We start from the raw sequence: 25744 nt of genomic DNA, 5'->3' as shown, positions 1-25744 counted from the left end.
ACTTCCTGCCCTCTGCACATCTGAGTGAAGTGGCTCCAAGAATCCGAAGGTGGTCAAAGGCTGCAAGTGTCACTTGTTAGGAATAAAGCTGATAGACACTGGGGGATGGTGTCTAGCCAGTACGGGAGCCTAGCAGGGAACCAGGTTAGTATCAATAGAGGTTCCTGCAGGAGCTTTAGGCAAACTTCCTGAGTAATTGGAAAATGGCTCTACATTGATTTTTTTTCAATCATTCATAGTTCTTAATATGAACAGCTAGCTTCATTTTGTGTACTTACATTAGTGTTGAGATTGATCAACAGTCGAATGAAAAGGAGAGTTCCTTTTTGATAAAATTTACAGCACTTAGGCAAAACCTTGGGGCTGATTTATTGATTGACTCAGTGAATGTTCTTCTCAGGAAAATTCGTTAAGCATGATGTTCCCTTTTAGACATATCCAGCCCCTACCCCCACAAATTAGCATCAGAAAAGATTCGGTTGGATTCCGTCTGTCTTGCCAGAAAGCCAAAAGCAATGTGAAGAAGCAAACTTCTTTGAAAGGGAGGGGAAAAAAGACATATTATTACACACTTGTCAACTTAAAATATCTCATTTTGGAAAATAGATTAACTCATTACATATTCACAATGTCTTACGAGATGAAAAGGTCGTCAAAATGCAAACCTTTGGCAGAAAAAAAAATTGTGATACATTTTGGAATAAATAGCTGGAGAAAATGAGACTATCCAGATGGAGATAACCAATCAGCTACTAAGGTAAAGCAAGGATAAATGCTGTCTAGCTATACTTCAGAAAATATGGAAGTCACCAGATATGCCATACTGTGTGATGAGAGAGAGACAAAAGAAAATACGTTGGTTGAGAAAATACGTTGGTTGCTCACTCAAATGTATCATGCACAGGGCTGAATCAAAACATGTGGGAATCAGCCAAGCATTTTTGGAACCTCTCCTTGACACAGTCTGGCCTCTAGGGCCCAATGTGGAAATTGCTGCTTTAATCTACAGTGATATTAGAGCTACTGATAAGCACAGTAGTCTGAAGAAGACTTCTCAGTTTTATTAGTAGTTTTCTCATTGCTCCTAGAATTCTGATGCAGCTACTTTATAACGGGATGTAGGAAGCCTGTCCAAGTGTCACAATGCCTTACCTGTTCTAGACCTAATTAGCCTTCTCTGTGGGCAGCCATTGCCTTCATTTAATATCTAGGGCAGAGATTCTCAAACTTCAGATTGCATCTGAATCACTGGGAGGTGAATCACCCAGCACAGATTGTTGGGCCACCCCAGAGGTTCTCATTTAGTAGGCCTAGAGTTGAACCAGAGAATTTGCATTTTTCACTTGTTCCCAAGTGATGATGATGCCATAGGTCAAAGGACCACACTTGGAGAACCACTGGTGTGGAGAAATGAAAGCATTGAAGCCCTATAAGCAGATAAGTGATGGGTTCAAATATTACATTAAGGTAAGATTGAGGGAGTAGTTTGCACTGCCAGATAAAAAAACTTGGCTGGCTGTTCAGCCACAGTGAAATAGGCGTAAACCCGAGATAACATTTTAGATGATTCAAAGGGGAAATCTGGCTACATTTATGTCATCTGGAGTTTTCAAGTGGAAACAGCTTGTTTGCCTGATGAATCTATATCATTTCCATATTTCTTATCAAAAGACCTTTTATGAAAATCAGATTCTATGCTCACCCAAAATATTCAGGAAGAGAGTTTTTAGCACCTTATGAAACTACTTGCAAAATGATGGATGCTGCTTCTAGTTAATCTGATTAGTCCGAAATGAGGAATTTAGCTTATCACAGGCAGTAATAGAAAATTGTAACAATGCCATCTTTATCATCATAGTTGTGATTTTTTTTAACTCTGAGTTCTGAATACATGCAACATCATTCTTCATCCATAAAGATGTGAATTCCTCTGTGATAAGCCTGTAATATATAAGAACTAGAAAAATAAAGCACATTGCTATAAAGAGTCAATATATTTCTGAAATTATTCATCTTTAAATATATATAGATTATCCATGGTGATTATGGAACTTTTTCTCAGTTTTTTAATGTCAGCCTAATAAGTTGACATCTCATTAAAATGAAGGCAGTTACTAGCATGTTAAATCTCGCCTGTTTTTCATTCATCATTTGAAAAAAATTACTAAAATATCTCTCTTAATATAATGTTTCCTAGAATCCAGAATCAAGTGTGGCAGTTTCTTCCCTCAGAGTCATCTATGACTCTGTATATGCAACTATACCATAAATACTGTTACAGTTAAGTTTTATTCATTTTACGTCTTAATAAAGCCTTGGTGCTATACGTATAATTTTATGTTTAGGTGCATTTAACTTTCAACTTCGGAAATGTTTTACTCTTAGATGAGTGTATAAGAGTTTCGAGGGTTGCTGAAGAAGGAAGTAAGAATGAGAATTTTTGGCTATTGCACAACCAGCCTCCAAACTGTCTCACCTGGCAATCTGCAAGGAATAAATTAACTGCATATCCGCTGATATGTTTCACATTGCCTTGTGCAGACACAGCCTCTGAAAACTAGTGTTATATTTATTTATCATATTTTTTCTTATACATGAAAAAAGACTTAAGTGGTTTTCTTTCATTTATATTACACGATACTCCTGCTACCTTATCAATATCCAAAATTTTTAGAAAAAAGTAAGTTTGGGGATATGTGGATTATTTCTTCTATTACGTACGTAGGGTCAATGATCCTGGGCAATTAACATATTTTCTCTGGGACTTAGTTTCCTCATCTGTGTTCTCTTTCCATTCCCAAAGTCTGTGATTCTATTACAGTAATTGTTTCTGTTTAGGCACATTCAATAGTGGTGACAGCATTGCAGTCATTTTTATGCAGGGTGGGTGGAGTGCCAAGATATGTAAATTCATTTACATTCCTTTTTAATTAGCTGCATTCGAACTTGGAAACAATGGGGTTTGTGTATTAGTTATCTATTGCCTCATAACAAACTACCACAACTTAATGGCTTAAAACAACAAACATTTATTATCTCACAGTTTCAGTGGGTCAGGATCTCACCTGCTTAGGGTCTCCCAAGGCTGAAATCAAGATGTCTCCTGGGCTGTGTTCTCATCTGGAGCTCAAGTTCCTCTTCCAAGCTCATTTAGGTTGTTGCCAGAATTCAGTTCCTTGTGGTGGTAGAACTGATGCTCTGATCTCCTGGAGGTCTTCTTTTCCATTGTCAGTACACAGCACAGCCAGCAGATTAGTGTCTCTGCTGCTTCGAGTCTCTCGCTTCTAAACCCTCTTTTGAATGGCCCACCCAAGATATCTCTCTTTTGGCTAACTTTATGTTGTCTGATTGGGAACCTTAATTACACCTCAAAATTCATTCACTCTTGCTGTATTACATAACATAATGGTGGGAGTGATAGCCCAGCACCTTTGCCATATTGTATTGGCTAGAAGAAAGCTGCAGGTCCCTCTCACACTCAGAGGGAGGGGATTACACAGAGGCGTGGAAACCAGGAGACCCAAATGAGGGTGGCCATCTTAGAGTTCTCTCCACCAAACAGGCAAAAATGTAGAGATTTGTGAGGAAATTGTGCAACTGACCAACAGTAGTCAATAGTAGTCATAACTATCTCTGTTAGTTCTCTCATCTGCAAAACAGAGAAATATGATAATTGTGTGACAGTATTATTGCAAAGACTAATGAGATAATACATGCAAATTTTGTTTTACAATACTTGATATGTTGGTTCTCTATTATAAATGCATATGATGATTATTGCTGTTATTATTAAGGATATTATTTGACTTTGCCACCTTTACTGTAGGAACCTTTAATCTCATCAACAATAATTTCTCAGTTTTTATTTTATTTGTACTGAGCAGACTCTTTAGATTAAAAAGTGCATTAAGAGATATTGTCTGGGTTTTTTTGGTTCAGTATCTTCCTGTATACTGACCTTGGCTCCCGGAAGAATGCGTGAACTCCAGATGTTGGTGGATTCCTTATCTCCTTAGGACAGGCAATGGGACAATGAAGGAAGCAAGGAAATAAATTAAAAATGAAAAGTTATCTTCCACATTATCTGCCGCATTCATATACTTGCCAATAACATTGGGCCAAAGACTTTGGAAGTAGGTCCAGGGATAACATTCAGACTGGAGAATGGAACCGATAATATCCACAGGCATTGGATCACCCACTCTTTCCCCAATTTGTGCTATGATATTTATGAGAACATGAGAGCGTGGAAGGTAATTCCAATTGCTGTATTAATGAACTTTCAGTGTCCCTAGGTTGCTTGCAAAAATAAAGCATCTCGTTGGTTTTCTGGGTAAAGATGAGTCTGACTTGTATTTTATGTACTGTGTTCCTGTTAGGGCCAAAGTCTGAAATACCTAACATCTTCAGCAGGGTGTCATTCATTCATAAACCAGGATGAAATACAGCCTCTGTGCTGAACTTTGTGTCAAACACAATAAAAATCAGGATAAAAGTCCAAGGTCTTTTTGTCGAGGATTCACACCAAGTGGTGAAACCCCATGTCAATTGACAGTTACAATACAACCTATAACACATGAACGTTCTCATTGCTTTTCCCATTTCAAATGTTGATCCTATTTTTCATTTACCTATAACACATAAAAGTGAAAATTAGTTTCTCTAGAAGTTTTCTCTATTACTTAGGTTTTAAGTTTTTATGAAATAGCTATAGAGTCCCAGGTTTTCAGATCTTTTTTTTTTTTTTCTGTATTTATATGCATTCCTTGTGTTTCTTCTAGATGCTTTATCTAACAACTTACAACTTTTCTGCTAGGATCTTTCCCCTTTCACTTAGAATGGGAAATCTTGCAAGCATAAGAATTTCTATATATTGAGTACTCGCTGCTTGCTAAGTGGAGATCTTAATTTAATATTTCAGTTGATTTAGCAGCAGCCGAACGAGGGAGATGTTGCTGGCATCTGCACCTGTGTTTGACAGACGAGGATACAAGGCATGCATGAGCATCTGAAGCAACTTGTTTAATACTACATTGATAACAAGTGATAATTTGAGGGAAGAACTTACATTTTCTGCCTCCTACTTCTATGAAATTTGCACTATATTAAATCTAAGTGTGTTTAAATACAGAAAGCCAGATGTGTCATCTTTCTCTTTTCTCTGTCTTGGTTCTTATTGATGACCTGTACCTCTCATTTCCATTGGTGTTTCTTACTGTGGGTCTCCACTGAAAGTTGTGGAAATAAAGATGACAGTCATGCCTAGGAAACAAAGGAAAAGAGAGACCAGGTGGCAGACGGTGCAGAGATTTCTTTGAGAGGTACATTGCACAGATTTTTCACCCCCTCAGAAGTGGAATAAAGTTAAGGAACAAAGAATTGAGTCTAAGTCCATCTGCTTCTTTTTAAATTAAAACTCTTCATTAAAAGACTCTAAAATCTTTTTTTTAAAAAAATTGTGCAATTTAAGGAGGTTTGGCAGTCAATAAAATATATTAATGTATTCTACTTTTGGTAAATCAAAATAGACCAACTTAATGACTATACCACACATGTATGTGGAAGTATACATAATCACAGTGCACACACCCAGCCATTAATATCTTTTCTGTGAAATGTTTATGACTATAGTTGCCGTTCTGATTATATACTGTGTGAACCTGAAACACATTATTATATTGGGTGACTAATGGAGTTCAATAGCAATGCACAGAAATTGGGATTCTGGAAAGAGTTGAGTTTTAAATTGTATTTCCTCCTGAGTTTGAAGTGGATTTCATGTCTCATCTACCACACAGTATGCTTACGGCTGATGGATTGAAATCTCTCTGCTAAATAATAAACAACAAAGACAATTTAGTCCTCTCTTAGCTTGCCTGCTTTCTCATCACTCATTCAAGATATTTTTGTTAAATACCCAAAACTCATTAATTAGTAATAATGGGTTTTAGGTATTTTATTCAATACCCAATACCTCAGTTTGTTTAAGAGTTTAAGAGTTTCTGTTTTCCAGCTTTGTGGAATTCATTATTTCTTTATGACTTTCTTTGAAAGAGCGATCACAGGGTATATATGCGGAAAACTTGGGTTTGAGTGAAGACCCTAAAATTAATTATTCATGTATTCAATCAATAACTTTACCACACTAACAATGCATAGAAATTGGGATTCTGGAAAGAGCTGAGTTTTAAATTGTATTTCTTCCTGAGTTTGATAATTAACATCTTCAGCAGGGTGTCATTCATTCACAAACCAGGATGAAATACAGCCTGTGTGCTGAATTTTATGTTAAACACTGTACAAACGGAGATGAAAGTCCAAGGTCTTTTGTCGAGGGATTCACACCAAGTGGTGAAACCCCATGTCAATTGACAGTTACAGTATTATTGTAATATTACTGTTAATTCACTTTTATCTATGCTGTTAATTCATTTTTATCCATACTGACAAAAAGAGAGGGCATATCCATCAATGCATCAGTGGATGCATCTGAGGTCCTAAGAGTGTGATCTCCAAGCTTTGCAGGGTGTCATTAATGGCCTTGGAAATAAAGGGTTCTTTTAGTACATTCCTCCTTTAATGACTCCGATAGGTTATGTGACTTTAGGCACTTCAATTCCTTTCTCATTGTTGGATGGACTTAAAGGTTAGAGAGAACAAATTTAAATTTCTTTATTCCATTTTTCTAAAGATGTATCTTTTAATGTTAGGAAGTATAATGCAAAGGTTCTATAGGAGAACACCTGTGACAAACAAAACGATTTCAATGGTTGCTTGAGTTTCTGAACACCTAGGACATTTGCTTGGATAGAATATGATTTAATCCTAAAGAGAAATTATTAAAATAGCAGTCAATGGCATTTGTCACTCAATAGTTTTTTCTTCAGCTAAATCTCACCACTAGGCACACTTCTACATTCAGTAAGTGTAATATTTTTATTTGACAGTTCCCGATATAAAGAAATGATAGTTACAGATTCTTCGTATTAACATAAGTAATGTATTGCTTTATCAATGATGTTCACATGAAAGGCCTTATAACAACATGAGTGAGTATATAATTAGTGCTTCTCAAAGTGTGGTCATCGGACCAGCAACATCAGCATCAACTGGAGGTTTATTTGAGATGCAGATTCTCAGGCCTGCCCCAGACTCATGGAATCAGAAAGTCTGACAGGTGACACGGAGCAAATCTGTATTTTAATAAGCCTTTCAGGTGACTGTAATGCAGGCTACAGTTGGAGAGCCACTGATATGGAGGGTATGATCATACCCATTTAATAGATGACAAAATTGATGCTCAGTGTGATAAAGTTATTGACTAACTACATTAATAATTAATTTTAAGGTCCTCACTCAAACCCAAGTTTTCTGCAATATACACTCTGTAGTCTCTCTCTCTCAAAGAAAGGAGTAAAGAAATAATGAATTCCACAAAGCTGGAAAACAGAAACTCTTCAACTGAGGAAGGGCAGAAAGGGACCATTTCACTGCTTTATTTTAATGCGTTGTTAAAACTATTGTCACAAGAAAATTAACCTAGAAAAAGTTTTAATGATACAAGAAACACTTTTGTGGTCATGCATTGGGTTCCTCATTTTCTTTTTAGTAGCAGAAAGAAAGGGATGCAGTTAAACTCCAGAGGGGTGGCTGTGGTATGTTAATAGAAGTGGGAGACACTATTTGAATCATTGCTTTCTAGCCAAATGAGTCCGTGGACAGCTTTTCCACCGGGGTCTTCCCCACGCCACATTACCCTGGATGATAGTGCCCTGTGGTGGTTTTCATGCACACACTTGGCGTTAACTACCCTTCCATGGCTTGGGGAATGAATCCTGGAAGTGGAATACAGAGTTCATTATCTGTAATGCAAAAGTCTATATAATGATGCCTGCTAAGATCTAGTTCTTTGTTAATTCAATTTGGGCTTTGTGTATATAATCAAACAAGTTATGTTTATGTCCATTGTTTCTTCAATTGGGAGGAATCTCCTTAAATAGAAAATATTACAGGCCGGGCACGGTGGCTCATGCTTGCAATCCCAGCACTTTGGGAGCCCGAGGCGAGTGGATCACTTAAGGTCTGGAGTTCGAGACCAGCCTGGCCAACATAGCAAAATGCCATAGGTGCTAAAAATACAAAAATTAGCGGAGCATTGTGGTGTGTGCCTGTAATTTCAGCTACTCGAGGGCTGAGGCACGAGAATCGCTTGAACCCGGGAGGCAGAAGTTGCAGTGAGTTGAGATTGCACCACCGCACTTTAGCCTGGGTGATGGGGTGAGACTCTGTCTCTAAAAAAAAAAAAAAAGAAAAAGAAAAAAAGAAAATATTACTATTAGGTAAAAATACTGTGTGTGAGAGAGATATTTTTATCCTACATAGATGTAAAACATCATGCAACATACATGGAAAATTACATCAAACATAAATGTTAGTGTTTTATAAATAATTATAAAGAGAACACCCATGTAATGACCACTAAATACCAAAGTGATTGTTGCTAATGCTCCATATAACTCTGTGACATATCCTAAGTGGGTTGTAGTTTTCTGCACACAATTCCTGCTTCTGTGAGTTTCTACCCACAATGTCCTCTCTCTGAAACCACCACCCACTCTCCCACCCCGATCACACAGTTATAGGCTGGCAAACTCTGTCTCATCCTTGTGTACTGGCTGAAATCATGCCATAGCTCTCTGTAGCCAATGTCTGTAGGGCACTTTGAAATACTTCCTTTAGCATATAATATTTGACTTGCTTATGAGCTCGTCGAAACTGGGATCTTATCTTCGTATGTTTTAGTTTCTCAGTACTAGTGTATGCCTGATACATTGTAGGCATTCAATAAATAATGCTTCAGTGAATTAATTACTGGCATTTCCACTTGGATAAACCCCTCAAACCAGCATCCCCAGAATGCACTATCATTTTGCCCAAACTTCTGAGTCTCAGTGTAGGAAAGGTGGAAACTGCAGCGTGTTTTATGACTGCCCTCTTTCCTTGAGTCAGTTCCTCCATTGCCATCTCTCTCCTCCTTCTTCCAATTACTTACCTTCATTTTGTCTCTCGTCTTTCATCTCTCAGATCTCCACTTATTTCCCATCTTCTAGATTAAACTTCTTCAAGCTTGGTTCCCTTACTGTTTCTCCTCTTCCAGCACATATTTTGGTTGTCATTGCTGTAGAGATGAAGAAACTTGGACATATGCTTAACTTACTCATGTCTGGTTTTTCCACCGTTTCTTCACAGAGGGTTCTGTAATGTGCATTTGCTGAAGTGAAGCACTGAACATAGTTGAGACCATTGTTTTCTAACACTCATAAGGTAACCTCCAATATTGTGGATGGTGTGGCCTTCAGGAAACTGTGGCACCAGTCACTCTGTCCTGCAAGTTCCTTGCTGGGTTGCCACCTGTCACACCCCGGGGGTTTGGGAGGATTTCCACAGGGTCAGACACAACATGAAATGGTCTAAGGAACCCTCTAAAATGGGGAAAATGAAACTTACAAGGTCAGAGTGAGCAAGAGCAGAGACCCACTGTTTCCTGTCCACCCTTCATCTCACAGAGAGGTGTATCAGGAGTTCTGTTGGACCTTCTGTGTGGGTTTGCATTCGAGGAGTGAGACGTCACCTTTAATTTGGCCCTTATTACAAGGCAATCTTAGGTGCAGAAAAATAATCAGACAAGTTTGCACCAGACATTTGGAACTGGCAGCAGCTGTTTGAAGAAGTTGACTGAGAACAAAAAGTGCTGGTTCTTAGGGAGCTTGGCCTAAAAGAAGTTACAGCCACTCCTATCCAGAGGTTCTATTGGCAACTGAATTAGGATGCAGTGCCTCCTGCTGGGAGAAGGGGACTCGATGCTCCATCCAACTTGCTCATTGCCCAGGAATCATAGTTAGGACATCTGGAGTCACTTTAAGACAACTGCTCACTGCGCCACAGTCCTACCTGGCTGGTGGTAGAGTCCACTGTCTAATGCAGCAACCTGTGTGTGTCACAAACCTCATGGCTCAGTCTCCTTAGCCAGACATTTCGGGTTTCCATTCTTTGGCCCATATTCCTTTCTGATGTCATCTCCCATAACTTCTTGTCACGTGTTCTATGCTCTAGCCAATGGAATATTGAACATCCTCCCATGTGAATCTGCTTCCATCCTTCTACAATACCACTGTACCTGCACCTTTGCAGTTCTTCCCTCCTGGATGCTTCTCTATCCTTCTCCCTACCTCCTTTACCTGCAATGTTCTCTGTCTCTAAGTGTCTAAAGTCCACGAATACCTCAAGGTTCAGCCCAAACCTCTGGGCCTTTCTCATCTAGGCATTTGCTCATATTTTCCCCTCCAACTGGGAGGAGCCCCTCCCCAACTTCTTTTTTCCAAGCTTAATGATTTCTCATAAACTTTTCTCTGAGCCCCTAGGAAAAAAACTGTGTTTTCTTTGCTGCCCCCCAACCATAGTAGTTAACTTTAAAATTGGCATTAACACATTCCCCCTTGTCTTACACATATACATTTCTTTACACTCCGATTTGATGGCAGGTCCATCCAGGAAAGCAATCATATCTTCTATGCCTTATTCCCTAGAGTAACTTGTGTATTACAGGTGTTCAATGATGGGTAATGATTAAGTGAAAAGATCAGGGCATGAGGTATGTGTGCCAAAGGCTGGGGGCTGTCGGAGGCAGATTCGTATCTCTGCCTTGGCCAGATAAGCTGGGTATGTATGTGAACCGATGGGAGCATCTCACTCCGTCCTCCTCCCTAATCCTTCTCTCCACTGACATACCCTCCCTCATACCCTCACCTACGCTCAGTGACTCCCAGGATTATATTCAAAAGGAAGAACAAGAAGACCTGATTCTTCATGATTTAGGAATGGCTTGTAAGTTAGACTGGGGATATAACCACGCACTTTTTGCTTTCCAAATGTATAACTGAGCAGTTAGCAGTTAGCTGTCTTTTTGTTTCCATCCTAATTCAATTGAGAAGTGATATAAGAGGAGAGAAATATCCCAACTGCAGAGAAGTCTTCAGTCAAGTCTCAAGATAATTTTTTTAAGTGATGTCAATGACATAAAACAAAGAGGAAAGATCTGTGTGGTTGCTTGATGATTTCACGTTTTTGCCTTCCAGGAGACGGAGCTACTGGATCTCAGCCTTGTCAAAGATGCCAGATGTGGGAGACACGCCAAAGCTCCCAAGGTAGGAGGCTGAGTGCTGTGCGTGCACCAGATGCTGCTTTGATTGTTTAGCTGTATCACAATATCAATTAATTGCCCCAATTAAAAGTTTCTATGTTGTAAAACACAATAGCCAGTGTGCCCTAAACACTTTCTCTTTTATTAAAAGATGGAAACAATGGATAAATATGTAGGTTCTTGGACATAGGGGCTTGTTTACGTCCTCTAATTTTGCCTTTGTTTGAAAAAAAAGACAGCAACAACAATGCCCAAGTTACTGGGTAATTCTAAATGATTAAAAAGTACTTGAAATTATTTGAAAAAATCTTTGAACCTCGTGAACATATGGGAACTAACCATTAGACATAGAACTCCCATATAGGTGAAATGCTCTGCAATGGAAATGATTCCATCCACAATATCAAAAGGTGTATAGTTTTAATTCTGCAAATGTTACTAGTAAAGATCGGCATACTTTGGGATGAGTTGTATGCAGTGTCATTTGTTTTGGTTTGAAAAACTTACTGAAGAAATATTCAAAGAAGTGTTTGCAGTCTATTTATTTTTTGAAGATAATTTTTAAATATTGGATGAAGAACATAATTTTTTAAGCTTAGATGATCTGGTAGGATATAGTAGCAGGATGTGTTGTTTTGCCATCAAAGTTAAAAGCTATTTTTCATTTTATTTAAAATTTAGTACTTTACATACTTCATTTCTGGCAGAGAGGGTATTGGCAAACACAGAAGTACAGTTGCCATTTAGGAGCTCAATGCGTCTTTCCATAATTGATATAAAACTAGCTATTTTCTATTTAAGTGTCTTCCCACAACTTTTGTTTTATCTTTTAAAAGTCAAAATTCTTTCTCTGACATTAAAATGATCGGTTGCTTTGGAGATGCGAGAAAAAAAAATCACCTGGAATAATTATTCTTCAGAGGCGTAAAAAGGCAGTAGGTGCCAGCAAATTCTATGACACAGCAAACACACAGCTGCTGGGTTTTTTTAATTTTTTAATTTTTATTTTTTTGCTGAAAGGGTTAAAATGATCTATGGTAAAATGTAAAAAACAAAGATTTTTGAAAGAAAAATTAGCACTGTATTTAAGAAGGCTTCTATAAGTGTTTCATATGAAACTAATCTGTTATTTACGTTTATCTCCTTAGTAACATGGAATTTCAATAGTTTAGCCTCTCAGTTTTGTATCAGACTTACCATAATTAATGCTTTGTTGATGATTCAAAATCGCTCACAGTTTTTAGTGTAGGAAAGAATATTTTTTCTTCTTCCCCCAACAACATTTCAGCCAAATTTCATATAAGCCTGTTAGTTCCAAGAACTATATTGATAATGTAGCTATGAAATTTGTCTTTGAACCTAAGTTTATTGGCCTAACTTGCAATTTCAGTATCGATATTAGTTAAAGACAGTCGCTGACACTGCATCAGAGCCCCCTTTGTCTCCAGGCATTGGGAGTCAAAGTGAATTCTGCTGCCACATGGAGGGTTTCTTTCAGGCTTGGATCTGTCTCTTTTATTGCAGTACACAGCTTGCTTATCAGTTAAGTGTTTCGTTTATGGATGTGGTTTGATAAATGTCTACCGAACAGTGACAAATGAACAGCAGTAGGGCCTGTACTGTGCTCAGCTGATAAACCACTGTTAGATCCTCAAATGTTTCTCGTGAGGATGGATTTTTAACACTTAGAATACTCTGACTTTGTCAACTTTTCTCCATCAGCTCTTTCTTGGAGGGACTGATTATTTCCTCTTTGGATTATCTATGCTCCTGGCTTCCTTTTTTCCCCTCCTATTCATTGCTGATATTCAAGAACCTCACTCTCCTTTAATATTTTCAAAGCCTGGTTCTATTAAATATTACCTGTGTGGCTTTCCTGAGACTCCAGCTTCTTCTTTGTTGGCTAAATGGTGATGATAATGATAATAATAAGTACTTGAAATGGTTGCTATAAGGATTAAATGAAATAATTCATTAGGAAACCTTTAGCACAGGAGTTCTCAAATTTAACTGCTCATGGAATTACCTGGGAAACTTTCAAAAATGCTGATGTGTGCTTTCCGCCTCCAGAAATACTGGTACCATAAGAATCAAGTTGATACCAAGGTGTGGTGTGGGCATGATGGATTTGAAAAACAAATTTGCAGCAAAATTTGAGCACCACTGCCTTAACTTACTCTTGGTGTATAATAAATACTTGCTAAATATTAGCCAATATTATTGGTAGTAACACTGTTGTTTTTGTTATCACTAAAAAATTCAAGTCAGAATTGTAGAAAGCCACTTTTCATTTCACTCACTTAATTTGGAAACGTTTATGTCAGCAAGAGGGATCAGAGGAGGGGCTTATCTCAAAGGGGGTTGTGGATTGACAGGCAAGAAAGGAGTTTGTATTACTATCAGTTTAAAATCCTCAAATTTCCAGAGAAAACCTCAGCTCAAATTGGATAAATAAAAATATAATTTATTGAAAATGACTGGAATGTATTGAAAGTTTCAGTGGAATTGCTAGGTTCAGGTGAAGTTTCATTCCACTGCTCAGTTAATGTCACCAAGGACTAGGTGCCTCTTTTTTTCATCAGTATGCCATCCAAGGTTCTGGTAGGGGTTCTGGTATGGCTTGGCTGTGTCCCCACCCAAAATCTCATCTTGAATTGTAACTCCCATCATCCCCATGTGTCGAGGGAGAGACCAGGTGGAGGCAATTGAATCATGGGGGCAGATCCCATGCTGTTCTCATGATAGTGAGTGAGTTTTCACGAGATCTAATGGTTTTATAAGTGTTTGGTAGTTCCTCCTGAGTTCACTCTCTCCTGCTACCTTGTGAAGAAGGTGCCAGCCTCCCCGTCGTCTTCCACCATGATTGTAAGTTTCCTGAGGCCTCCCCAGCCATACAAAACTGTGAGTCAGTTAAACCTCTTTGTTTTATAAACTACCATCTTGGGAGGTTCTTTATAGCAATGTGAGAATGGACTAATACCAGGTCCTTTTCCATCTTCAGGTTCCCCTTAGATACTACCCTCTGCACACCACCCTTGGCAGCTCCTGGCCTTCCACCTAACAGTGTCATTTGGGGTGGCCCAAAAGAGAGACTAGCTGCCTATCAGAGAATTGCATCAGGATTACAGTATAACTACCTTGGAGAAGAAGGTGTACGGCCTGCAAGAGGAAAACTAGACCATTGAGTTGGTTAGAACAAAACTTAGAGTAGATTAAAAGTATAAAGATATCAGGATCAAGTGAAGAAAGCTTGGAAACTTGGGACAGAAAGGCAATGTAACAAAAGGACAGATTGACTGCAAGACTTTCTGCGGGGGCTTATAGACCATAAAGGAAGGAAGAACATTTGTGAAGCAGATATTTATCAAAATACCCAGACACCCCACAAATATTTATCTCTATATTCATATTATTTTTGTTTTTTACAGCATCTCATTACATAAAAATTCAAGATCTGGTTGAAAATGAACTGTTTTTTGTGCCTGCTGTGATTTGAAATAACATTTATAGGAAATGGAAAAGCTTCCATGTGTTACCCTGTTTATGAATTTAAATGTCAATACCCAACACAATACTTGCAGTTCCAGATCTTCTTTTCTGTATATAACCTTTGTTCAAGTTGCCAGTTTTAAAATTTCACATTAGAGAGAACTTGGGAGATCTTTATCCAAATGTAATAACTGTATCCTTTGAAATCTAAAAGGTGCCTACTTTTTTTCTTGCTGGCTCTCTCCCTCCTTCCCGCCCTCCCAGGTTTGTGAAGCACACATAAGGGCAAGATGCTGTGGTATATATATCTTGTCTGTGCTATATACATGTACTTTCTGGATCGTCACTTCGAAAAGATCCTTGCTTTTAAAAACAGTGTTTATCACTGTGGCCTCTGATCTATTAGTAGTTCCTGACCCATCAGATCCATTCAGTGGCTCACGTGCAGTTTTCATGAAATAAAATAAACTTGATGAGAGTAGATAATAATCTTGTCTTGTACAGAACAAATTGTTTTGTGAAACTTTTTTCACGTGTGTGACTATGTTCTGAGTCACAACATAAAGTGTAATTTTTACTGTGGGCAATACGTATCAGAGAAGTTTTAAAAATGATGCTGAACGAGATCATTTCTTCATCCTCATGATTCTCAGCATGTATTGAGTGCTTAGGGGTATGGAAAAGTGGGGAAAGTGGAGATGTGGGTTCAAGTGCCAGCTTTGTCAGCTTTGTCATTAACAAGCGTAAGGAAGTCGTGCTGTCTGCCGGCATCTCTACTTCCTCATCTATGAAATGGGGCATGGGATACATGGTTTTAGGTATGTAACTTTCGTTAGCCCTTGATTCTAGCTTTTAAATTGAGAATTAAACACCCATGACTTTCCACCTTACAGATTGTAAAACTGATATTGAATAAGTTTACATAACCTGAAGCTTCTTACCTCCATCATGCAAACCAAGTGAACCAAAAAAAAAAAAAAAGTCACACTCTAGCCAAGGTAAGGTGCTATGCCAACAAAAAGGATTAAAGACTTGTGTCAAGCTTCTTTATGTGTGACTTCTCAAAAGCATTCTAGGATTGCTTTTGGACACCACAGGGAGCGACCTCACGGTCACAGAGGCTCTCCCAACTTTAGTACATGAAAACCGTGTGCTGCCAACTTCCAGCTCTCAAGAATGCATGCAGCAATGCCATTGAAAAATATTTTTACAGTTACACAAAATAAACTGCTTGTCATGCTGATCTGACAACTAGTTTATTCTATTGGTAAAGGGCAGTTATTTCAGATATGTAGTGTTAATTTTGATGTAGATTCTTTGTAAATATCTAGGCTACAATTAAATTCTAGGTTGTATGTAGTATCACCAGAATAAGGTAGATTAGAGTAAAATCAAATTTTAAAAATTGATTAGGCTTTTCTTTCCTAATCTCTACATAAACATGATAGCTTTTTTACTTCATTCTTTATTGATTCATTGATTCATTGATATTCAATGACAGAAGTCATTGAGTGACTCTTTCTGCCAGGTACTGTTATAGGTGCTGGAAAACAGCAATGAAGAAAAAGACAAACAGCTATGCCGTCATATAGCATTTTATTTAAGATTGAGAAAGTGGTGGTGGTTTTAAACTGGGTCTTAAAAAAAGAAAAGAAATCGGCTGGGCGCGGTGGCGCACGCCTGTAATCCCAGCACTTTGGGTGGCTGAGGCGGGCAGATCATGAGGTCAGGAGATCGAGACCATCCTGGCTAACACAGTGAAACCCCATCTCTACTAAAAATACAAAAAATTAGCTGAGCATGGTGGCAGTCACCTGTAGTCCCAGCTACTCAGGAGGCTGAGGCAGGAGAATAGCATGAACCTGGGAGGCAGAGCTTGCAGTGAGCCGAGATCACACCACTGCACTCCAGCCTGGGTGAGACAGCGAGACTCCGTCTCAAAAAAAAGAAAAAAAAGAAAAAAGAAAAAGAAATCCCTGATTTGCTGTATTGGCTGATTTCCTTTGGGTAACGATTTCCATGGAGGCAAATTTCAAGCTACCAACCTGAGGTAATTCAATGAAGATTTGGGAGGCAATACACACCATGGTCAGTAGACCTATCAGCAGGTTCCAGCACCTCATGGGATAGGGGAAACGGATAACAGATAAGTCCCACTGAGAAGCATAAAGCGGGATTGGAGACCTGAGAAAATGAGTGCTGGGAAGGGGTCTCCTGCTTCACAGAGCCATAGTGGGGAAGGCCTCTTGATAGGATGCAGTTATATGACTAGAGACATGAATTTAGTGAGGGAGAGCATTCCTCTTTGCCGGGGATACAGCAAGAGCAAAGCATGTTTCAGGAATAGAAGAAGGCCCATGTGGCTACAGTAGAGTTCAGACCTTTTAGGCCACAAAAATGACTCGGGCTTTTCTTCTGATGGAAGAGGGAAGGCTTCTGAAAGTTCTGAGCACAGAAGTGACAAGATCTGAGCTTTTCAAAGTTCCACTGGTGGCTGTTGGGAGTAAACTACAAAAGAGAGAGAAGCAAGCAGACCAACTAAATGGCTGCTGCAGATATCCTGGGGTGATGATGATGACTTTGCCTGAGGTGGTAGCTGGAAAGGTGGTGAACAAAATGACGTAATCTGAATATGTTTTAAGATAGAGACACAGGGTTTGATAATGTATTGGATGTGAAGTATGAGCAAAAGAAAAGATTCTAGAACAACTATTAGTGTTTTGGCCCAGAAAATTGGGAGAATTGGGTTGCCATGTCCTCAGATAAGAAGGAAGGAAGAGCATATTTAAACAGAAAAAAATCCAGAATTTGGTTTTGGATATTTAAATGTTGAGATGCCTGCTAGACTTTTACCTGATAATGTCAGTACAGTTAGACACAAGTCTGGAGTTCAGGGAAGATGTTGGCCCTGGAGATATAAATGTGGGCATTTGAGGCTCAAAGCCTGGGTGAGGTCTCTTAAGGAATATAGGTGTAAAAGAAAGAGGTTTGAGATCTGAGACATGGGATTGCCAGCATTTAGACTTTGAGGAGACTTGGAGGAAACAGCAAAAGAGACTGAGAATGGTATATACCTAAAAGAATAGAAGGCAGGAACTTGAACAGACACTTGTGTACCAAAGTCCATTGATGGATGAGTGGATATACAAAATGTCGCATACACTTACAATGGAATATTGTTTAGCCCTTAAACAGAATGAAATTTTGACACATGCTACAACCTGAGGGAACCTTGAAGACATTATGCTGAGTGAAATAAGCCAGACAGAAAAGGACAAATATAGTATGACTGTTCTTATATGAGGTACAGGCACACCGCAGCAGCATTGCAGATTTGGTTCCAGAACACCACAATACAGTGAATATTGAAAAAGCATAAGTCATACACATTTTTTGGTTCCCCACTGCATATGAAAGTTATGATTACACTATACTGTAGTCCATTACATGTACAACAGCTTTATATCTTAAAAATCAGTTATTTTTAGACATAATTTTACAATTAAATAAAAAATATTTTACTGCTAAAACATGCTAATGATCATCTGAGTCTTCAGCAAGTCCCAGAGGGTCTTGCCTGGATATCAAAGGCTGCTGGCGGTTCAGGGTAGCGATTGGTGAAGATTAGGGTAGTGGTGACAATTTCTTGAAATAAGACAACAATGAAGTTTGCAACATCACGTGACTCTTCATTGCATGAAAGATCTTTCTGTAGCATGAAATGCTGTTCGATATTTTACCCACAGGAGAACGGTAGAACTACTTTCAAAATTGGAGTCCATCCTCTCAAACCCTGCTTCTGTTTTAGCAACTAAGTTTATGTAATATTCCAAATCTTTTGTTGTTGTTTCAACAGTGTTCAGTGCATCTTCACCAGGAGTAGATTCCATTTCAAGAAACCACTTTCTTTGCTCATTCATAAAAGTAACCCCTTGTCTGTTCAAGTTTTATTTATTTATTTTTCTTATTTTATTTTATGTTTTTAATTTTACTTTACGTTCTCGGATACACGTACAGCACATGCAGGTTTGTTACATAGGTATACGCGTGCCGTGGTGGTTTGCTGCGTCTATTGACTCGTCCTCTAAGTTCCCTCCTCTCACCCCCCCCCCCCCCCCCAGGCCCTGGTTTGTAACGTTCCCCTCCCTGTGTCCACATGTTCTCATTGTTCAACTCCCACTTATGAGTGAGAACATGCAGTGTTTGGTTTTCTGTTCCTGTGTTAGTTTGCTGAGGATAATGGCTTCCAAATTCATCCGTGTCCCTGCAGAAGACATTATCTCATTACTTTTTATGGCTGCATAGTATTCCATGGTTTACATGTACCGTATTTTCTTTATCCAGTCTATCATTGATGGGTGTTTGGGTTGGTTCCCTGACTTTGCTATTGTAAGTAGTGCTGCAATAAACATATGTGTGCATGCGTCTTTATAGCAGAATGACTTATATTCCTCTGGGTATATACCCAGTAATGGAATTGCTGGGTCAAATGGTGTTTCTGGTTCTAGATCCATGAGGAATCACCATACTGTCTTCCACAATGGTTGATCTAACTTACATTCCCACCAACAGTATAAAAGCATTCCTATTTCTCCACGACTTCACCAGCATCTATTGTTTCTTGACTTTTTAATAATTGCGATTCTGACTGGCATGAGATGGTATCTTACTGTGGTTTTGATTTGCATTTCTCTAATGATCAGTGATGTTAAGCTTTTTTTCATATGTTTCTTGGCTGCATAAATGTCTTCTTTTGGGAAGCGTCTGTTCATATCCTTTGCCCACTTTTTGATGGTGGTATTTTTTTTTTTTTTTTCTTGTAAATGTGTTTAAGTTCCTTGTAAATTCTGGATATTAGACCTTTGTCAGATTGGTTGATTGCAGACATTTTCTCCCATTCTGTAGGTTGCCTGTTCACTCTGATGATAGTTTCTTTTGCTGTACAGAAGCTCTTTAGTTTAGTTAGATCGCCTTTGTCAAGCTTGGCTTTTGTTGCAATTGCTTTTGGCATATTTGTCATGAAGTCTTTGCACATACCTATGTCCTGAATGGTATTGCCTAGGTTTTCTTCCAGGGATTTTTATGGTTTTGGGTTTTACATTTAAATCTTTAATCCATCTTGAGTTAATTTTTGTATAAGGTGGGAGGAAGGGATCAAGTTTCAGTTTCCTGCATATGGCTAGCCAGTTTTCCCAGCACCATTTATTTAATAGGAGATCCTTTCCCCATTGCTTGTTTTTGTCAGGTTTGTTGAAGATCAGATGGTTGTGGGTGTGTGGTGTTCTATTCCATTGGTTCTGTATGTCTGTTTTGGTACCAGTACCACACTGTTTCGGTTACTGTAGTATTGTAGTATAGTTTGAAGTCAGCTAGTGTGATACCTCCAGCTTTGTTCTTTTTGCTCAGGATTGTCTTGGCTATACAAGGTCTTCTTTGATTCCATACGAAATTTAAAGTAGTTTTTTCTAATTCTGTGAAGAATGTCAATGGTAGTTTGATGGGAATAGCATTGAATCTATAAATTATTTTGGGCAGTATGGACATTTTCATGATATTGATTCTTCCTATCCGTGATGATGGAATCTTTTTCCATTTGTTTGGGTCCTCTCTCATTTCCTTGAGCAGTGGTTTGTAGTTCTTGACGAGATCCTTCACATCCCTCATTAGCTGTATTCCTAGGTATTTTATTCTCTTTGTAGCAGTTGTGAATGGGAGTTCATTCATGATTTAGCTCCCTGCTTGTCTATTGTTGGTGTAAAGGAATGCTTGTGATTTTTGCACATTGATTTTGTATTCTGAGACTTGGCTAAAGTTGCTTATCAGCTTAAGGAATATTGGGGTTGAGATGATGTGGTTTTCTAAATATAGAATCATGTTGCCTGCAGACAGAGACAAGTTGACTTCTCTCTTCCTATTTGAATACCCTTTCTTTCTTTCTCTTGCCTGATTGCCCTGGTCAGAACTTCCAATACTAGGTTGAATAGGAGTGGTGAGAGAGGCCATCCTTGTCCTGTATTGGTTTTCAAAGAGAATGCTTCCAGTTTTTTCCCATTCAATATGATATTGGCTACGGCTTTGTCATAAATAGCTCTTATTATTTTGAGATATGCTCTATCAATGCCTAGTTTATTGAGAGTTTTTAGCATGAAGTGATGTTGAATTTTATCAAAGGCCTTTTCTGCATTTATTGAGATAATCACATGGTTTTTTATCTTTGGTTCTGTTTATGTGATGGATTACATATATTGATTTGCATATATTGAACCAGCCTTGCATACCAGGGATGAAGCTGTCTTGATCCTAGTGGATAAGTTTTTTGATATGCTGGTGGATTTAGTTTGCAGTATTTTATCAAGGATTTTTGCATCGATGTTCATCAGGGATATTGGCCTGAAGTTTTTTTTGTTGTTGTTGTGTCTCTGCCAGGTTTTGGTATCATGATGATGCTGGCTTCATAAAATGAGTTAGGGAGGAGTCCCTCCTTTTCATTTGTTTGGAATACTTTCAGAAGGAATGGTACCAGCTCCTCTTTGTACCTCTGGTAGAATTCAGCTATGAATCCATCTGACCCTGTGCTTTTTTTGGTTGGTAGGCTGTTAATTACTGCCTCAATTTCAGAACTTGTTATTGGTCTATTCATGGATTTGACTTCTTCCTGGTTTAGTCTTGGGAGGGTGTATGTGTCCAGGAATTTATTCATTTCTTCTAGATTTTCTAGTTTATTTGCATAGAGGTGTTTATAGTATTCTCTGATGGTAGTTTGTATTTCTATGGGGTCAATGGTGATATCCCCTTTATCATTTTTTAATGTGTCCATTTGATTCTTCTCTCTTTTCTTCTTTATTAGTCTAGCCAGCAGTCTATTTTGTTGATTTTTTTGGGGGGTGGGGGGGGAAAGAAGCTCCTGGATTCATTGATTTTTTTTGGAGGGTTTTTTGTGTCTCTATCTCCTTCAGGTCTGCCCTGATCTTAGTTAGGTGTTGTCTTCTGCTAGCTTTTGGATTAGTTTGCCGTTGCTTCTCTAACTCTTTTAATTGTGATGTTAGGGTATCAGTTTGAGACCTTTCTAGCTTTCTGATGTGGGTACTTAGTGCTATAAAGTTCACTCTTAACACTGCTCTAGCTGTGTCCCAGAAATTCTGATATACATTGTCTCTTTGTTCTTATTGGTTTCAAAGAACTTCTTGATTTCTGCCTTAATTTCATTATTTACCCAGGAGTCATTCAGGAGCAGGTTGTTCAATTTCCATGTAATTGTGTGGTTTTGAGTGAGTTTCTTTCTTTCTTTTTTTTTTTTTTTTGAGATGGAGTCTTGCTCTGTCGCCCAGGCTGAAGTGCAGTGGTGTGATCTCGGCTCTCTGCAAGCTCCGCCTCCCGGATTCACGCCGTTCTCCTCCCTCAGCCTCCCGAGTAGCTGGGACTACATGTGCCCACCACCACACCCAGCTAATTTTTTGGTATTTTTAGTAGAGACAGGGTTTCATTGTGTTAGCCAGGATGGTCTCAATCTCCTGACCTCGTGATCCACCCGTCTCGGCCTCTCAAAGTGTCTTTTTTTTTTTTTTTTTTTTTTTTGAGACACATTCTCACTCTGCTGCCCAGGCTGGAGTACAGTGGGGCACAATCTCAGTTCACTCTTGCACTCCACCTCCCGGGTTCATACCATTCTCCTGCCTCAGCCTCCTGAGTAGCTGGGACTACAGGCGCCTGCCACCATGCCTGGCTAATTTTTGTATTTTTAGTAGAGACGGGGTTTCACCATGTTAGCCAGGATGGTCTCGATCTCCTGACCTCGTGACCAGCCCACCTCGGCCTCCCAAAGTGCTGGGATTACAGGCATGAGCCACTGCACCTGGCCTTGAGTGAGTTTCTTAATCCTGAGTTCTAATTTGATTGTACTGTGGTCTGAGAGTCTACTATGATTTCAGTACTTTTGCATTTTCTGAGGAGTGTTTTACTTCCAATTATGTAGTTGATTTTAGAGTAAATGCCATGTGATACTGAGAAGAATGTATATTCTGTTGATTTGGGATGGAGAGTTCTGTAGATATCTGTTAGGTCCAATTGATCCAGAGCTGAGTTTAAGTCCTGAATATACTTGTTAATTTTCTATCTCATTGATCTGTCTAATATTGACAGTGGGATGTTAAAGTCTCCCACAAGTATTGTGTGGGAATCTAAGTCTCTTTGTAGGTCTCTAAGAACATGTTTTATGAACCTGGATGCTCCTGTATTGGGTGCATATATATTTAGGATAGTTAGCTCTTCTTGTTGAATTGATCCCTTTACCATTATGTAATGCCCTTTTTTTGTCTTTGTTGGTTTAAAGTCTGTTTTGTCAGAGACTAGAAATGCAACCCCTGCTTTTCTTTTTTCTTTTTGCTTCCCATTTGCTTGGTAAATTTTCCTCTATCACTTTATTTTGAGCCTATGTGTGTCTTTGCACATGAGAATGGGTCTCCTGAATACAGCATACCATTGGGTCTTGACTCTTTATCCAATTTGCCAGTCTGTGTCTTTTAATTGGAACATTTATCCCATTTATATTTAAGGTTAGTATGGTTACATGGGAATTTGATCCTGTCATCATTATGCTATCTGGTTATTTTGCACACTAGTTGATGCAGTTTCTTCATAGTGTCATTGGTCTTTATATTTTGGTGTGTTTTTGCAATGGCTGGTTTTCCTTTCCATATTTAGTGCTTCCTTCAGGAGGTCTTGCACGTCAGGCCTGGACAAAATCCCTCAGCATTTGCTTGTCTGGAAAGGCTTTTATTTCTCCTTTGCTTATGAAGCTTAGTTTGGCTGGATATGAAATTCTGTGTTGAAAAGTGTTTTCTTTAAGAATGTTGAATATTGGCCCCCAATCTCTTCTGGCTTGTAGGGTTTCTGCTGAGAGGTCTGCTGTTGGTCTGATGGGCTTCCCTTTGTAGGTGACCTGGCCTTTCTCTCTGGCTGCCCTTAACATTTTTCCTTCATTTTGACCTTGGAGGATCTGAAAATTATGTGTCTTGGGGTTGATCTTCTTGTGGAGTATCTTATTGGTGTTCTCTGTATTTCCTGAATTTGCATGTTGGCCTGTCTTGCTAGGTTGGGGAAGTTCTCCTGGATAATATCCTGAAGTGTGTTTTCCAGCTTCTTTTCATTCTCCTTGTCCCTGTCAGGTACTCCATTCGATCGTAGGTTCAGTCTTTTTACATAGTCCCATATCTTGTGGAGGCTTTGTTTGTTCCTTTTCATTATCTTTTCTCTAATCTTGTCTGCATGCCTTATTTCAGCAAGGTGGTCTTCAAACTCTGATATCCTTTCTTCTGCTTGGTTGATTCAGCTATTGATACTTGTGCATGCTTCACAAAGTTCTTGTGCTGTATTTTTCAGCTCCATCAGGTCATTTATGTTCCTCTCTAAACTGGTTTTCTAGTTAGCAGCTCCTCTGACCTTTTATCAAGGTTCTTAGCTTCTCTGCATTGGATTAGAACATGCTCCTTTAACTCAGTGGAGTGTTTAATTATCCATCTTCAGAAGCCTACTTCTGTCAGTGCGTCCATCTCATCCTCTGTCCTCTTCTGCTGGAGAGGCATTGAGATCCTTTGGAGGAGAAGAGGCACTCTGCATTTTGGGTTTTCAGTGTTTTTTTGTTGATTCTTTCTCGTCTTTATGAGTTTGTCTAGTTTTGATCTTTGAAACTGCTGACCCTTGGATGGAGTATTTGTGGGGACTTTTTGTTGTTGATGCTGTTGTCGTTGCTTTCTGTTTGTTTGTTTTTCTTTCAATGGTCAGGTCCCTCCTCTATAGGGCTGCTGCAGTTTGCTGGGGGTTCACTTCAGGCCCTATTCATCTGGTTTGCTCTTGTGCCAGGAGATGTCACTCAAGGAGGCTGGAGGACAGCAAAGATGGGTGCCTGCTCCTTCTTCTGGCATCTCTGACCTCAAGGGGCACCAACCTGATGTGGATAGGATCGCTCCTGTATAGGGTGTCTGACAACTATGTTGGAAGGTCTTACCCAGCTGAGTGGCACAGGGAACAGGACCCATTTAACGAAGCACTTTGACTGTCACTTGGTGGAGGGGATGTGCTTTGCTGGGGAGAAACCCACTCGTCTGGGCTGCCTGGATTCCTCAGAACTACCAGGATGAAAGGCTAAGTCTGCTGGTCCACAGAAACTGCGGCCACTCCTCTCCCTGGGGCTCAGGCCCAGGAAGATCAGGGTTCTTTCCCTGAGCCTCTGGCTGGAGTTGGAGTTCCTGCAAGGAGGCCCCACCGAGTGAGAAAGGATGAGTCAGGGTCAGGCCTGAAGAGGCACTCTGGCTGCAGTCTGCCACAGCTGGTGTGTTGGGCTGTGGGGGAACCTCTTGGGACGAAGCCGCCCAGCCTCCCTGGCCCCAGGAGAGGAAAAGCGTGGCCTGGAACTGTAGAGATGGATGCTGCCCTTCCCCACCCAGGGAGCTTAGCGTGACAGGCAGTTACAAGTCCCAGTGCTGGCTGCTGCCCCTCCTGCAAGGAGTTCAAATGGCTTAGACAGCAGGCAGCCACAGCTGTGGTGCTGGTGGCCCCTCCCCCTGGGAACTCAGCAGCCTTTAGCAGATTCCAGCTGAGAGGCTGTTGAGAATCTGCACAGCTCTGGGGTTGGGACCCTAGGTCCCAGGGGCGTGAGTTCACGAGTGGGACCTTCCGACCCATGGGTTGCACAGTTCTGTGGAAAAAGCATGGTTTCCCCAGCTGGGTGGCATGCTCACTCACTGCCTCCCTTGGCTGGGGGGTGAGGGCTCCCCTGTCCCATGTGGCTCTCAGGTGGACCACCACACCACACTGCTCTTCCTTCCTCTCCATGGATCATGCCAGCTGCCTCGTCAGTTCTGATGAGAGAACCTGGATATCTTGATTGCTGGTGAAGGATTCACACACTATTATGGTTCTTTTTGATGGAGCCTCTCTGATGGCTGCTGCTCCTAGTTGGCCATCTTGGCCCTGCCTCCCCGTTCAAGTTTTATTATAAGATTGCAGCAAAGCAGTCACACCTTCAGGTTCTAGTAATAATTATTGTCCTCTAGCAAT

General features: G+C 39.7%; 1 protein-coding gene across 5 annotated transcripts in view; it reads left to right on the top strand.

Annotated features, from left to right (window-relative positions):
• The window catches only part of PLCB1 (phospholipase C beta 1), a 767658-nt gene that overhangs the window by 231034 nt on the left and 510880 nt on the right, over positions 1-25744 (top strand). For all 5 annotated transcript variants that reach the window (XM_032143066.2, XM_058433160.1, XM_032143068.2 and 2 more), the window contains one exon: positions 11136-11204. In XM_032143066.2, coding sequence (XP_031998957.1) covers positions 11136-11204 — 69 coding nt within the window. The remainder of the gene's footprint in view (positions 1-11135; positions 11205-25744) is intronic.

This window comes from Hylobates moloch, unplaced genomic scaffold (assembly GCF_009828535.3).
Source record: "Hylobates moloch isolate HMO894 unplaced genomic scaffold, HMol_V3 SCAFFOLD_21, whole genome shotgun sequence".
Lineage (NCBI taxonomy): Eukaryota > Metazoa > Chordata > Mammalia > Primates > Hylobatidae > Hylobates > Hylobates moloch.
Note: the sequence above shows the minus strand (reverse complement) of the source record. Positions and strands in the feature narration are given on the sequence as shown.